The 17,486-nt window shown below is 36.9% G+C and overlaps 1 protein-coding gene across 8 annotated transcripts in view; it reads right to left on the bottom strand.

Annotated features, from left to right (window-relative positions):
- Nucleotides 1-1,260: 1,260 nt before the first annotated feature.
- LOC123505626 overlaps nt 1,261-17,486 on the bottom strand; it is a 133,543-nt gene continuing 117,317 nt past the window's right edge. For 3 of the 8 annotated variants that reach the window (XM_045257162.1, XM_045257166.1, XM_045257163.1), the window contains exon 4: nt 1,261-1,977. In XM_045257162.1, the coding sequence (XP_045113097.1) occupies nt 1,274-1,977 (704 nt within the window). In that variant the 3' untranslated portion in view covers nt 1,261-1,273. Of the gene's footprint in view, nt 1,978-3,085; nt 3,387-17,486 lie in introns of those variants that run through there. The other 5 variants (XM_045257164.1, XM_045257167.1, XM_045257165.1 and 2 more) reach the window with 2 other exon arrangements.

Here is a 17,486-nt window from a genome sequence, read left to right as displayed (position 1 = left end):
TGAATATACATAATTGTGCTTACAAGACCGTTTAATATTCCATTTATTCACCTAATTAGTAATGCCTGTAAGTTATATATAATGCAGTTAAAAAAAAAGGGAGGAGGGGAAGAGATAACAGGCTCTACGGGTGGTCAAGTTAAAGTCAGTACTGTGAGTGGTGGGGAGGTGTGGCGTGGATGACGTCATCACCCATGCTTCCCCGCATTGGGCATTCTCGGATGACATGAGCTGATACTGTATCTGTGAATTTTTCTTACCGTATATCAAATCGAGGGTAGTAATTTCCAAATACTGTAACTATGAATTTACCGGATAAAGAAGTACTGTATAACGAGGACTTACTGTACATATATATACTGTACACACACAGTGATACCTCAACTTACAAGCGCCTTTACTATGAAAAACTCACAGTTCAGGCTATCACTCGAAGTTTTTTTAATCAACCCTTGAGCCAAGCTCTAAACTGCAAGTCAGCTACACCACTGCTACTTAATTGGCAAATTGAACACACCTAACTGCACTCTGTACCCAATATGTTAAGTTCACTTTCTATTTATTTTTTTTTTTTTCCATAGTGGAAGCATTCTTGTGCTGTGTTGGCATACTGTTTTAATGAAAGCTATCCCAAATGGAATCTAATCTGGAACTGAATCAGAAGTGCCATCCATACCACTGACCTACCCCTCTTTCTTCTTATATAAACAGATGCAGCTCATAATGAAATGATGACCTAAATGATGAGGTAAAACTAAAGGAAACACATAAGAAAATAAGACTAACAGGTGCACAACATCGCACAACAGAAAAGACCAAGTGACTGAGTAGAGGGCAAATTCTACTTCTACAGCACATAAAGAAGGCAGCATTGAAGGGGGTATATGTGGCAGGTGGGTTGCACTACTACTAAGCATAGCATATATACTCAGACTGAATGGCAGGGGCAAATTATGCCCACTTAATCTCCAGAAAAATAAAATATTTTGCACTGTCCATAATAATCAGAGTAACCTTAATAATAATTTGATGCTACAGTACCACATATTAGGCGCCATACATAGCTAATACTTATATATATATATTTTATTCATGTTTTCAATCAGAAATGGCACATAAAAATGTAATATATATTTTAAGAATTTATTTTCATTTACTAAATATAAAAATATAATACTGGTTGAAAGTCAACTATGACTGATATTGAAATAAAGATTCTGAGGGATATATATATATTTTCATATAAGTATACTTCATTCATACATACTCAACTTTATTCATACATTCCATCAATCAAAAAATCAACATAATCATAATGTCTCCTCACCCAAATACCTTTTAGTCTGTGATATCCAACAACCACTACCACAACCAGAAGTACGACTAAGGCAACAATTACAAAAATGGGTGCATAGGTCACCTGGCTACTGGTAGCACTTACATCATCAGTAGTTGTTGGTTTAAAGTGACCTATGTTAGATACTACTCCAGATTTAGAATGCACAGTAGGTGGAGATGTTGAAGCTAAATGTACCAAAGTTTGAGATGAATTTTGTTTTCCTGAAAGTAAGTTATCATTTGCTTTTCCTTTTTTAACAAGATGAGGATTTGGAATATAGATAATATTTTCTTTAGTCTCTTTCTCAATATGTGTCTCATTCTTTGTTTCATCAATTCTTGAAGGAACATTTTTGCTATTCACATCACCACTAGATGATTGAGAAAAATTTCCATCAATGTTCATATTTTCAATAGATGCTAATTGCACATTATGAATCAAGCTACCTTGTGACAGTTCAACACCTTTACGTGGAGAAACTGATGGGGTGGAAGATTCTGGATCAGCTCCCTTCTTGGCTACTACAGATGGAATAAAGTGTACTTCTTTCTTTGGAACAACTGATGACTTTGTAGATGGCACCCCTTTCTTGGGGACTGAAGGCTTCTTTTCAGTGTCTAAGGGGTCAGAATAAGACTCTAGTAAAGAAAAGAAGAAAAGACCTTATATGAATGTTTTGACATGAAATCAGCATAATTTTATTTTATTTATTCATTAATTTACAAATGCAAAATACAAGATATGAACAAAATTACCAATACACAAAAAATATCCCATATACAATATAGAGTTACACACAAAAATAAGAATTCTAGACAAGTTCTGAAATTTCCAATATCTATTAAGAATTTTATTCAAAACTTTGAATTTTGCACAAAAAAGTAAAAAAAAAAAAAAAAAAAAAACTTTGCAAATCCAATAAAAGAATATCAAAATAGATAAGGTAACTGGTGTCACAGGACAAAAAGTAAAGAAAATTCAATTGAACAGGAAGAAAATATCAATCAAGAATAATCAATTAAATTTATTTAATTAAGTTTAGCGAAAGGAATCATGTCTATTATATATGAGGCATGGTATGCAAGATGGGGGTAACACTTAAATCTGAAGGATTTGAGTTATAGGTGGGAACTTGTTAGAGAGTGTGATTATCATGTGGAAGGATCAGGCAGAGGAAATCCAACCATCCTGATGGTTAAATTAAGACCTAAAGTGACCTGATTTAGGCTGTAGTGTAGATCAGACTAATTTTCTCTCCTGTATGCAAGAGTGGGACGAGCCCCACGTGTGCTGGGGTATGCGTGGCCCAATGAAAAAGGAGTATGTATTTAGCTGCACTCCCAGTGCTTGGTCAGTCACAGCCAATTGTGGTGTATTATTCTTGTCATTCTCCCACCACGTATTTACCTGGTTGTATTGTACAGGGTTCGAGTGGGGCTCATAGTGTCCTGTCTCCATATATCCATTTACCTAGTTTATCTTGAAAGTTATGCACACTATGCGCTGTGACAATTCCATTACCCAATGCATTCCATTTTTCCACTGTTCTGCGTGGAAAACTGTATTTTCCAATATCCTTCACACATTGCCTCATCCCAATCTTCTTTTCATGTCCTATTGTCCCTCCATTTTCTTCCATCAACAGCACCAGGTCTTCTTTGTCTATCTTTTCAATATCATTTACTATCTTATACTGTACATTGTTATTAGGTCCCCACGTTCTCTTCTATCTTGTAAGGTTGGCAGTCCCATTTCCTTCAGTCGTTCTTCATATGAGGTCCTTTAATTCCAGCACTATCTTTGTAGCAATCTTCTGTATCCTTTCCAATTTTCTTATATCCTTTTTAGAGCTCGGAGACCATACCACTGGTGTATTGTGTGATGTATCACCACCATACTAGCCTCTGCCTTCACCACACAAGCTACTCTTCTGATTCCTAGCACTTTTTCATTGTTTATAAAAACATGTCTTCATCCAGCAACAAAAGTGTTGACTCGCCTGCCCCTGTGGTGCCTCAACCTGAAGCTGATGTGGATATCTGGCGTGCTGACCCCCAGTAAAAGAGGAAAGAAGACTACTAGATAGTGCCTATCATGAAAAGTCACAGTATATTATTGGGTTGGTAAATCAGCTAAGGGCAATTTCAGAACATAAAGGCAATTGTTCCTGATAAAGAACTTAAATATCTCAAGCCAATATAAAGGATAAAACTAAATCCTAACACATATTTTTTAACACAATATCTTTAGTAAATTCATGTTTTATAAAAATGGGGAGTAGGAAGTGAATTTAATTTGTGGCCATAACCAAAAATACAAAACATACACACACACACACACACACACACACAATCTAAAAGATAAATAAAAAAAAAAAAAAAAAACTACATGGCATAACAAAACTACCCTAGGCCTTTCATTTCATGCATAATTGTAATACATTTTGACCATTTTCATAGTAGTAATCATCAATAAATTTAAATGCAATTATCTCAAAAGTAGGGTTGTGAGGGTTGCCCCTCTCTTGCATACTATGCCTTATACACACACACACACACACACACACACACACACACACGGAATGTAATGTATTCCAACATAAATGGAGTGATATCGGGGATTTTAGAACTCAACGATTACTTGAGGGACAAGAACCCAGATATTGTGGGTCTTACTGAAACAAAACTGAGAGAGGGAGAAGACCTGATGATGGTTGGAGAAGGGAAATATAATGTTTGGAAAAGAAATAGAGTAGGTAAGATGGGAGGAGGAGTGATGTTGCTGGTTAAAAAAGATATAAAGGTGGATCAAGTGAAAGAAGGTATGGGAAAGGCAGAAGTGCTAAAGATCAGAGCAGAAACTAATGAAGGAAAAAGAGGCACTACATAGTGGTGTACGTACCACCTAAGACAAATGCATGGTCAGTACAGGAATATGAAGAAATGATAAGTGATACAGGAACATGTCTGGAAGAAATGTTGGGTGGCTGTGAACGAACTATAATGATGGGAGATTTTAATTGTAAAGAGGTGTGTTGGGAGGACTGGTCAATGGAAGGATCAGAGACAACATGGGGAAATACACTATTGACACTGGCAATGGAAAATGTGTTAACTCAGTGGGTCAAAGAAGATACTAGGTTTGGAGGAGAGGAGCATCGTCAAGACTGGACTTGGTCTTTAGTACAGAGCCAATGGTCATTGAGGAGATGAGGGTGGAGTGCCCTTTAGCAAAGAGTGATCATGCAGTTTTGGAGTTCAAGGTGATAGATGAAGAGAAATCTAGAAGAAATGAAGAATATAAAGTGGGAAGATGGAATTATGCCAAGACAGATTTTGGAAACCTAAAGAAATTCTTTCAAGAGACAAATTGGATGAAATTCAAGAGTGCTAAGGAGCAAATGAAAAGTGGAAGGAATTTATAAAAATATACAAAGAAGGTGAGAAAAATTTGTACCAATAAGACAACATAGAGAAGTTGGAAAGCAGGACTGGTTTAACGATAGATGTGAAAAGGCTAGAACAAGAAAAGAGGATGCATGGAAGAGGTGGAGAAGGAAAAGACGGATTAAGCAGTGGGAAAGTTACAAAAGAGCAAGAAATGAATATGTGTTGATTAGAAGAGAAGAAAGAAAGAAACAAGAAAAGGATATAATTGATAAATGTAAAGACCAACCAAGGCTTTTTTACAGACATGTGAACAACAACATCAAAAATAGAGAAAGTATTGAAAGTTTAGAAGTAAATGGAGTATGCAGTGAGGATCCCAGGAAATGGCAGAGGCTATGAATGGATGCTTTCGGAAGGTATTCACAAAGGAGACTGCTTTTGACAAACCACTGGTAATGGAACAGAAAGGGATTATGAAGGAGTTTCAAGTAACTGTGGAGGAGATCAAGAATATGATGGGGAGTTTAGAAGTGAGAAAAGCTGTGGGACCTGATGGGGTATCAGGATGGATTTTAAGAGAATGCAGGGAGCAACTGGCAGAAAAAGTTTGTGAAGTAATTGATGCCTCATTAAGGGAAGGTGTAGTGCCCCAAGACTGGAAAAGAGCTAACATTGTCCCAATCTATAAATCAGGTAACAAGAGAGACCCATTGAACTATAGACCAGTGTCACTTACAAGTGTGGTAGCTAAGATGTGTGAGAGGGTGGTGAAGAATAGATGGACAGACTTCTTGGAGAAAAATGACATACTTTGTGAGTGTCAATTTGGTTTTAGAAAAGGGCGTTCATGCACGACAAACCTGATATGTTACTATTCGAGGGTGATAGATGTAATACAGGAAAGAGATGGTTGGGCTGATGGAATATATCTGGATTTAAAAAAGGCCTTTGATAAGGTACCACACTGGAGACTGATCTGGAAACTTGAAATGGTAGGAGGAGTGCATGGCAGTTTACTAAAATGGATGGAAGACTTTTTGGTAGGAAGAGAAATGAGAACAATAATTAAGGGCAAAGAGTGATCATGCAGTTTTGGAGTTCAAGGTGATAGACGAAGAGAAATCTAGAAGAAATGAAGAATATAAAGTGGGAAGATGGAATTATGCCAAGACAGATTTTGGAAACCTAAAGAAATTCTTTCAAGAGACAAATTGGATGAAATTCAAGAGTGCTAAGGAGCAAATGAAAAGTGGAAGGAATTTATAAAAATATACAAAGAAGGTGAGAAAAATTTGTACCAATAAGACAACATAGAGAAGTTGGAAAGCAGGACTGGTTTAACGATAGATGTGAAAAGGCTAGAACAAGAAAAGAGGATGCATGGAAGAGGTGGAGAAGGAAAAGACGGATTAAGCAGTGGAAAGTTACAAAAGAGCAAGAAATGAATATGTGTTGATTAGAAGAGAAGAAAGAAAGAAACAAGAAAAGGATATAATTGATAAATGTAAAGACCAACCAAGGCTTTTTACAGACATGTGAACAACAACATCAAAAATAGAGAAAGTATTGAAAGTTTAGAAGTAAATGGAGTATGCAGTGAAGATCCCAGGAAATGGCAGAGGCTATGAATGGATGCTTTCGGAAGGTATTCACAAAGGAGACTGCTTTTGACAAACCACTGGTAATGGAACAGAAAGGGATTATGAAGGAGTTTCAAGTAACTGTGGAGGAGATCAAGAACATGATGGGGAGTTTAGAAGTGAGAAAAGCTGTGGGACCTGATGGGGTATCAGGATGGATTTTAAGAGAATGCAGGAGCAACTGGCAGAAAAAGTTTGTGAAGTAATTGATGCCTCATTAAGGGAAGGTGTAGTGCCCCAAGACTGGAAAAGAGCTAACATTGTCCCAATCTATAAATCAGGTAACAAGAGAGACCCATTGAACTATAGACCAGTGTCACTTACAAGTGTGGTAGCTAAGATGTGTGAGAGGGTGGTGAAGAATAGATGGACAGACTTCTTGGAGAAAATGACATACTTTGTGAGTGTCAATTTGGTTTTAGAAAAGGGCGTTCATGCACGACAAACCTGATATGTTACTATTCGAGGGTGATAGATGTAATACAGGAAAGAGATGGTTGGGCTGATGGAATATATCTGGATTTAAAAAAGGCCTTTGATAAGGTACCACACCAGAGACTGATCTGGAAACTTGAAATGGTAGGAGGAGTGCATGGCAGTTTACTAAAATGGATGGAAGACTTTTGGTAGGAAGAGAAATGAGAACAATAATTAAGGACAGACCATCAGAATGGGGATTGGTGGAGAGTGGAGTTCCACAGGGATCAGTGTTGGCACCAGTAATGTTCGCGGTCTACATAAATGACATGGTGGATGGGGTGTCCAGTTATGTGAGCCTATTTGCAGACGATGCAAAATTGTTAAGAAAAGTGAGATGTGACAAAGATTGCGAACTACTCCAGGAAGACTTGGACAGAATATGGAAATGGAGCTGTACATGGCAAATGGAGTTCAACACGACAAAATGCAAGAAAATAGAGTTTGGCAAGAGTGAAAGAAGAATCAGGAGTATGTACAAGATAGGAAATGAAGACATAAAACCAGTCATGAAGAAAAGACCTTGGGGTGACAATTACCAATGACCTATCGCCAGAGAGACATATAAACAAAATAATTGGAGAAGTATTGAACTTATTGAGGAACATAAGAGTGGCGTCAGATATTTAGATGAAGAAATGATGAAGAAAATAATTACTGCAATGATAAGACCGAGGCTTGAATATGCAACAATACAGTGGGCTCGAACTTAAAGAAACACATAAGGAAACTAGAGAAAGTACAGAGGGCTGCAACAAAATGGTGCCTGACTTAAGAGATTTGACTTATGAAGACAGACTGAAAAGAATGCAACTTCCGACCCTGGAAAACAGAAGAGAAAGGGGAGACCTGATAGCAATATACAGAGTGATGATTGGCATGGAAAAATGGATAGGGAAGATCTGTGTATGTGGAATGAAAGAATGTCGAGAGGGCATGGGAAAAACTAAAATGGCCACTTATAGGAGAGATGTGAAAAATATAGCTTCCTCATAGAAGGGTGGAAGCATGGAATAGTTTAGACGTGGAAGTGGTCAACGCAAGGAATATTCATGATTTTAAGAAAAGCTGGACATTAATAGATATGGAGACGGGACAACACGAGCATAGCTCTTTTCCGTATGTTACAATTAGGTAAATACAATTAGGTAAATACACACACACACCACACACAGAGAGGATGGCTGTCTCCGATGCGCAGGAAGAAAGAAAATACCTATGGTATTACAGGGCCCGGTAACTCTAAGTTTTGTGTCCGAAATGTCCTACTGTCTCTTAGTGTTGAAAGTGAGTGATATGGAGAGTGATCCTGAGAGGAGTGGACGGTGATGTGGGGCCGTAATCAGCTGACAACAACAAAAATGGCGTCCAGGCAAACTAGAGACTTGAAGGTTTTATTACTACGCCAAAAGGACTGCAGAAACTTGACATGGATGCAAGAATCCAGGCGCTGGAGAGTAAGTTCCTAAGCATTTTGTCAATAGAAGAAAAACTGGATAGAGTTCTAGAGAATGATTCATTTAAAAAAGAGATCTACTTGTTAACGCTAGAGAATAAAGAGCTGTTGAAGGAAAAAGTAGAGATGGAGAAAGAAAACCAACAACTAAGGAAACAATGAAGAAATGAAGGCTAAACTCATGGAAATGGAGATAAAAATATCCGAAGGGGACTTGAAGAAAGAGGAATGTCTTAATCTAATTGACACTAGGATGAAAGAAGTGAATCATGAACATCTGGAGGTACAAAGGTTGTTTAGGGAGATAGTAAAAAGCAGGAAGAGGAAAATAAAGGGATTACAGAGGAAATGGTAAAGGCACTAAAGGAAAATGAGTATGTGGTGAGAGATATCACTGAAAAGAAAAAATGTGTGATCATAATAGGATTGCAGGAGGAAACTAACAGGAACTGGCAGGACAGGAGGGATAAGGAAAATGACAAGATTAAGTCTTTACTGAACAAGATCTCTGTGGAAGAAGAGGACCTATATGCTGAGGTAGAAGATTGTGTGAGATTGGGAGCTTTTCAGGAAGGCAAGTATAGACCATTAAAATTGAAATTAAAGTCTCAGGTGGCAGCGGAGGCCTTGTTGAGAAGGGCTTGGAAACTTAAGGACTCTGAGGAAACCAAAACAATTTACATAAGAAGAAATATGTCACAAGATGAGAGAATGAAGATGAAGGAGCTAGTATCTGAAGTGAAGGAGAGGAATGACGAAAGAACAGAGGAGGAAAAGATCAAGTTTTTTTTGGAGGACGAGAAATGGGAGGCTAAAGAAGTGGTGGATAAAACAGACGGAATAGGCATTACATGGAAGAATGAGACTAGGAATGGAATAAAAGTGACTTACACGAACATAGATGGATTTCTGTCTAAGAGGCTAGAATGTATGGATTACCTAAGAAATAACGAACTGGACATAATATGTGTAGTGGAAACAAAGCTAAGGCCCGAAATAAAGCTAGACTGGTTTATTGTAAAACACTACAAAGTATGGAGAAATGATAGAAAAAATAAAGGTGGTGGTGGTATAATGGTTCTTACTAAGGATGATCTGATAGTGAAGGAGGTGAACTATAGTAAGAGAAATGAGGAAGTGATAAGTATGCTTATAACAGATAGCAAGAGGGACATTAATATCATAACAGTATACATACCACCCAGAACCAGTGCTTGGGAATATGAACAGTACCAAATAGTGATGAGAAATACTCTAGACAGAATGAAGCAAGAACTCATCAGAAAGGATAGAGTGATGATAGTTGGAGACTTTAATTGTAAAGAAATAGTGTGGAAGACTACAAGTGGTGAATGGTGGTGAGTGGGCAGAGGAATTGTTAAAGGTAGCAACAAACAACTTGATGGCACAGTGGGTGAGATCACCAACAAGGTGCAGGGGACAGATGTTGCAGCAAGGTTGGATTTGGTATTTACTAGGGAATCTCTAAAAGAGGAAATTGAACATGAAAGTCCCTTGGGAAAAAGCGATCATGATGTCCTAAGCTTTGAGCTGGATACAGAATTAAGCATGAATAAGATTGTGGAACAGGAGGAAAAATTAAATTATACTAGGGCAAATTATAACCATATAAGGGAGTTCTTTAATGAAATTGACTGGTCCGTGGTATACCAGGAAAGAGATATGCAATTGAAATACGATAGATTTATGGATTTGTATAACTCTGCTGTGAAAAAGTTTGTGCCATATTACAGAAAGGGACTTTAAATAATAAACAGTGGTTTAATAGAAATTGTGAAGAAGCAAAAAAGAACAAAAAAAAGGCATGGAAGAAACTTAAGAAAAGCAGTGATGTATTATCAAGGAAGTTTACAAAACAGCAAGGAATAGATATGTTGAAGTAAGGAGAACAGCACAGAAGGAATATGAACAGAGGGTGGTGGAAAACTGTGATAGTGACCCAAAATGTTTTACAAATTCATAAATGGAAAACTAAATAAAAGGGAGGCAATAGAAAAGGTAAAAAACTGGGAAGAAGTATATGAAGATGCTGGAGAGATAGCTGAAATTTTGAACGACAACTTTTGCAAAGTGTTTACAAAGGAGGAGCATTTTATGGGAGGAAGGCCTACGGAAATAAAGCAAATGCAGGACATCATGGTTACTAAGGAAGATGTAAGGAAAATTATAAGCAATCTGGATATTAATAAATCAATGGGGCCTGATGGCATATCTGGGAGGTTGCTAAAAGAATGTAAGGATCAATTGTTGAACCCCATATTTGATATTGTGGATACCTCCATACGAACAGGATTAGTCCCGAAAGAGTGGAAAAGAGCTGACATTGTGCCTATATATAAGAATGGTAGTAGAATGGAACCGCTAAATTATAGACCAGTATCGTTGACTAGTATATTGTGCAAGGTATGTGAAGAAGTAATTAAAGCTAAGTGGAGTGAGTATCTAGAAAGTGAAAACATTCTGAGTGAAAGGCAGTTTGGTTTCAGAAAAGGAAGATCGTGTGTATCCAATTTATTATGTTTTTATTCAAGAGTGACTGACATACTGCAACATAGAGAGGGATGGGTGGATGCTATCTACCTGGACTTGAGAAAGGCCTTTGATAAAGTACCACACAATAGACTGATGTGGAAACTAAAGATGACTGGAGGAGTAAATGATAAACTAGCAAAATGGATGGAAAATTACTTAATGGGAAGAGAAATGAGAACAGTGGTGAGAGGAAAGAAGTCCGAGTGGAAGAAGGTAACCAGTGGAGTTCCACAAGGGTCAGTGCTGGGTCCCATCATGTTTTGATTTATGTTAATGATATGCCAGTAGGAATTGACAGTTATATGAACATGTTTGCGGACGATACTAAAATTATGAGGAGAGTAAAGAATGTGGAAGATTGTAACAAGTTACAGGAAGATCTTGATAAAATATATGAGTGGAGTAAAGAGTGGCAGATGGAATTTAATATAGACAAGACCCATGTTATGAAAATGGGAAGAAGTAGATACAGACCAAACAGGGATTACAGACTGGGTGATGAGAAAATTAAAGAGACCAATGAGGAGAAAGACTTAGGAGTAACTGTGCAAAACACTTTGTCACCGGAGAAACACATTAACAAGATTTTTTTGAAAACATACAACATGCTTCAAAATATTGGCCTTGCATTCCACTACCTAGATGAAGGAATGATGAAGAAGATATTATGTACCTTAATAAGACCCCAGCTAGAATATGCAGCATGTGTCTGGTCACATATATGAAGAAAAATGTGAAGAAGGTAGAAAGGGTACAGAGGCTGGCAACAAGGATGGTACCAGGACTCAGGGAGTTAGACTATGAGGAAAGACTGAGGAAGCTGGGGCTGACCACATTAGAAGAGAGAAGAACAAGAGGAGACATGATAACTATGTATAAATTGGTGAACAAGATTGACATACTGGATAGAGAGTTGATAAAGGTGACCACAAGTAATTATCTCCGAGGACATGGAAAAAGCTAATAAAGGACATCTGTCTAAATGACGTGAGAAAATACAGTTTCCGCATCGTAGCATTGATAAGTGGAATAAACTGAGCAGTCATGTCATTGAGTGTGTGTCAATCAGATGAAAGAGAGATATGACAGGAATGGACAAGGACAGGACACAGAGAGCTTAGCTCGGGCCCTGTAATACACAAATAGGTAAATACAAATAGGTAAACACACACACACACACACACACACACACACACACACACACACACACACACCTCTCATAAAAGAAACACATAAGAAAATTGGAGAGGCTACAAAAATGGCTACAAGAATGGTCCCAGAACTTGAAGGGATGACATATGAGAGAGAGACTAAAGGCTATGGATCTACCAACCTGGAACAAAGAAGCTGATACAAGTTCAACGGAATGGACCAAGTGGATAATGAGAAACTGATCTGAGAGAAGAATATGACATCTGGCACAAGATCGCATAGTAAAAAGCTGAGAAAAGTGTCTGAGAGATATTAAAAAATTAGTTTCCTGTATTGAGACAACAGTTTAGATGAAGAAGTGTTGTCAGAGTGTGCACACTAAAGAAGATTGGATAAGTGTAGATATGGAGAACGAGATAAAGATGTAAACTACAACTAGGTAAATACACAGACAGACGCAAAGGAAGCATGCAATAAAGGTAGAATCAGCTGATCTTCACTAGGGGTTTGCAGTGGCCTGAGAATGACTCAATGAATACAGTGAAATAATAATGAGTGAGAAATAGATTCCATCTAAATGCAGGTATGTGACAAGGGAAAGAATGAAAGCTGATGATGACAATGTTGGTGAGGGAGAAAGAATTTGAAGGCTTTGATATAGCGCAAACTTCACTATTTGATAGAGTCTTGACTATCGAACATAAATTAGATAAATTGATAAAGGAGAATATGAGAATGAAAGAGAATGAAGAACAGGATAAAGAGCTCCAGAAATTGAAAGAAAGGATAAAAAGAGTGGAAGAAAACAAAACTAGGCTAAAAACCGAAAGTGAAAAATTAAAAGTCCAAATAGTGAACTACAAGAAATTGATGGAAGAGGGACTCGGTAAAGCTGAGAAAGAAAAAGAGAAGCTAAAAGATCTAGTTAACAAAGAAGAAGAAAGAGTACAAGACGTGATTAAAAAAGAAGTACAAGCATGGAGAATCCAAAATAAGAAAGACAAGGAATCATTTCAAGAAGTATTTCAAGAACAGTTAAAAGAAAGAGATGAAAATATGACAAGCAAAATGATAGGAGTCCTCAAGAAAAAGAAAATTTAGTAAGAGAAATTGGAAAAAAAGAAGAGTGTAATTATTTTGGACTGAAAGAAAAAATGTTAAATATAGACCAAGAAGGAAAAAGACGAAATGAAATCAGTAAAAGACCTACTAAAACATCTGAATGACGAGGATAGACAGAACTTAGAAGAGGAAGTAGAAGAAATCCATAGAATGGGACCATATCAAGAAGGAACAGTGAGACCAATTAAGATATTACTAAAATCACAAGCAGCAGCAGAAGAAGTACTATATAGAAAACAAAACTCAGAGAAACAGAAGGTTGCAAAGATATATATATAAATATATATATAAAATAGAAACGAGGAGGAAAGGAAGAGACACAATGAACTGGTGGCAGAAGCAAGAGAAAAAATAATGAAAGGTCAGAGGAGGAGAAGAAGGCATTTTTGGAGAATTATAGGAGACAGGATAAGGAAATGGTATATAAAAGAGAAAGAAGAGAAAAGAATGGAGCAAGTTTAACTAAAATGATAAGAACAAGAGATTAAAATGATGTATACAAACATAGATGGGATTTTATCTAGTAAATTAGAATTAAGAGATTACATAAAGAAAGAAGAACCAGATATTGTATGCCTGGTGGAAACAAAGTTAAATGAGGCAATAAAATAGACATAGATAAAAGGTATAATATATGGAGGAGAGACAGAGTGGGTAAAGGAGGAGGAGGAGTCATGATGATGTTAAGGAAGGAGATAGTGGTAAATCAAGTGGAGTTTGGGAAGGAAAATCAGAAATACTGTATGTTAAGATGCATATTAACAAAAGGAGTTAACAATCATTGGAACATATGTGCCACCAAAAACAAACTCATGGACTAACCAAGAATATAGAGACATGATAGATGACACAATAAGGAGTCTTACAAGAATCATTAAGGAAAGGAGAAAAGTGATATTGGTAGGAGATTTCAACTGTAAGGAGGTAGACTGGGAAAATTATGAAAGTGGTATGGGGAAGATGCCTGGGAGATAGATTCCTGAACCTAATGATAGATAATTTGATGGTCCAAAGAGTAAAGGAAAACACAAGATTCAGAGGAAACGATGAGCCGGCAAGATTAGACCTAGTTTTTACAAGGGATATACCAATTAACGATGATATAAGATACAAGTGCCCATTGGGAAAGAGTGACCATGTAATATTAGAAATGGATATAGAAGAAGGAAAGGAAGATAGAGATGAATCATACAAAGGAGACCGATTAAATTACAGAAAGGCTGATATTGAGAATCTCAAGAACTATTTTAAAACGTAAACTGGGAGGAGATGGAAAACTCATTAACGGTTCAAGAGAAATATAACTTATTTTTGGAAATATACAAAACTGGGGTCAGGAATATGTTCCAAATATAGACCTAAAGAAGAAGGAAAGAAAGATTGGTTTAATGCAAGATGTGCTAGGGCAAAGGAGAAACGAGATGGAGCATGGAAAAGGTGGAGAAGAAACAGAAATCCAGAAAATAAGGAAAACTTCAAAACAGCAAGAAATGAATATGCTAAGGTGAGAAAGGAAGAAGAAAGAACTATGAAAAGGACATTGTCGAAAAATGTAAGGAACAACCAAAATTGTTCTACAGATTCATAAATGGAAAAATAAGACAAAAAGAAACAATAGAAAGGTTAAAAGGAGAAACGGAATGGTGGAAGACCCAAAAGTATGGCAGAACTGTTAAATAGTAAATTTCATGAGGTCTTTACTAAGGAATCCAAATTTGAAAGACCACAGGGTAATAGAGAGACTGTCTATATGAAAGAGATTAAAGTAACCAAGCTTGAAATAAAAAGTTGATGACGGAATTGGATGAGGAAAAGGCAATGGGACCGGATGAAGTCTCAGGCAGAATACTGAAAGAATGTAGGGAAGAACTAGCAAGTCCAATATACAACATCATAAAATGCTCAATAGAAAATGGAACAGTGCCAGTGGAGTGGAAAAGAGCTGAGGTGGTTCCCATATATAAGAGCGGAAGGAAGGAAGAACCTTTAAATTACAGACCGGTATCACTAACTAGTGTAATATGCAAGATGTGTGAAAAAGTAATAAAGAAGCAATGGATTGAGTTTCTTGAAGACAACAAAATATTATCAAATAGCCAATTTGGTTTTAGAAAAGGTCGGTCATGTGTGACAAATTTATTGAGTTTCTACTCTAGAATAGTTGATAAAGTACAAGAGAGAGGGATGGGTTGACTGTATTTATTTAGATCTAAAAAAGGCTTTTGATAAAGTGCCACATGAAAGATTACTATGGAAGTTAGAGGAGAAGGGTGGCTTAAAAGGAAGCACATTGAGATGGATGAAGAATTACTTAAGGGGGAGAGAAATAAGGACGATAGTTAAAGATATGAAGTCCAAGTGGAGAACAGTAGACAGCGGAGTGCCACAGGGTCAGTATTGGCACCAATACTTTTTCTCGTATATATAAATGACATGCCAGAGGAGTGAACAGCTACATAAATCTGTTTGCGGACGATGCGAAACTGTGCAGAGTCATTAAACAAAAAGAGGATTGTGAAATACTACAGGAAGACTTAAACAAGATCTGGAAATGGAGCAAAAAATGGGAGATGGAATTCAATGTGGACAAAAGCCATGTCATGGAAATGGGAAAAAGTGAAAGACGACCAGTGGGAATCTATAAGATGGGAGATGGAGTAGAACTAGAAAAAGTAAAAAAGGAAAAGGACTTGGGAGTGACAATGGAAGAAAATAATCAACCGGTAAGCCATATTGATAGAATTTTCAGAGAGACGATAATTTGCTAAGGAATATTGGAGTAGCATTTCACTATATGGACAAGGAAATGATGAAGAAATTGATAAGTACTAAAATAAGACCTAGATTGGAATATGCAGGAGTTGTGTGGACTCCCATAAAAGAAACACATAAGAAAATTAGAGAGACTACAAAAATGGCTACAAGAATGGTTCCAGAATTTAAAGGGATGACATATGAGGAGAGACTAAAGGCAATGGATCTACCAACCTTGGAGCAGAGAAGAGAGAGGGATCTGATACAAGTTTATAAATTGATTAACGGAATGGATGAAGTGGATAATGAGAAACTGATCCTGAGAGAAGAATATGACTTTAGAAGCACAAGATCGCATAGTAAGAAACTAAGGAAGGGACGATGTCTGAGAGATGTTAAAAATTTAGTTTCCGCAAAGATGTGTTGAGACTTGGAACAGTTTGAGTGAGGAAGTGGTATCAGCAAAGAGTGTACATAGTTTTAAAGAAAAATTGGATAAGTGTAGATATGGAGACGGGACCACACGAGCATAAAGCCCAGGCCCTGTAAAACTATAACTAGGTAAATACAACTAGGTAAACACACACACACACACACACACACATGTTGGAGAGGAAGCATGGGGAGAGATTCCTTAATCTAATGATGGAAAATATGATGGAACAGAGGGTGAAAGAAAATACTAGATATAGAGGAGATGATGAACCGGCTAGACTGGATTTGGTGTTAACAGAGAAGTGTACCTATGTGGGGATATACAATATGAATGTCCATTGGGGAAGAGTGATCATGTGGTTATGGAAATGCAGATGGCAATAACACAGCGAAGGAGAGATGAGACATACAGGAGTGGTAGATTGAATTATAGAAAGATGGACACAGAAAATTTGAAAAACTATTTCAGAACATTAGATTGGGAGGAGATGTTACAAAGCAGAGAAGTGAAAAAAAGATGAGATTTTTATGAAATATTATAAAGAAGGAGTTATGAAATTTGTACCAAAGTATAAACCGAGAGAGGAAGGAAGAAAGGATTGGTTTAATGCAACTTGTGTTAAGGCTAAAGAAAAGAGATGTGGCTTGGAAAAGATGGAAAAAGAGCAGGAATATACTAAATAAGGAGAATTATAGAGTGGCAGAAATGAGTATGTGAGGGTAAGGAGGAGGAAGAAAGAAAATTTGAAAAGATATTGTAGACAAGAGTAAGGAACATCCAAAATTGTTTTACAGGTTCATAAATGGTAAACTTAAAAGAGAGTCCATTGAAAGATTAAAAGGAGAGCAAGGGATAGTAGATGACCCTAAGAATATTGCAGCATTGCTAAATAATAGGTTTCAACAAGTATTTACTAAAGAAACAATGTTTGTAAAGCCTCAGAATGTAGAAGGAAATGTGCACATGGATGACATTAAGATACCTAAAAGGAGTTATATAAAATGTTGGAGGAACTTAAAGATGATAAAGCGATGGGACCAGATGAAGTTTCAGGAAAATTATTGAAGGAATGTAGAGAAGAATTGATTGATCCATTATATGATATTATAAGGTGCTCATTAGAAACAGGGAAGTACCAGTAGAGTGGAAAAGAGCTGAAGTGGTGCCC

The sequence above is a fragment of the Portunus trituberculatus genome, chromosome 18 (assembly GCF_017591435.1).
Source record: "Portunus trituberculatus isolate SZX2019 chromosome 18, ASM1759143v1, whole genome shotgun sequence".
NCBI classification, from domain to species: Eukaryota; Metazoa; Arthropoda; class Malacostraca; order Decapoda; family Portunidae; genus Portunus; species Portunus trituberculatus.
Note: the sequence above shows the minus strand (reverse complement) of the source record. Positions and strands in the feature narration are given on the sequence as shown.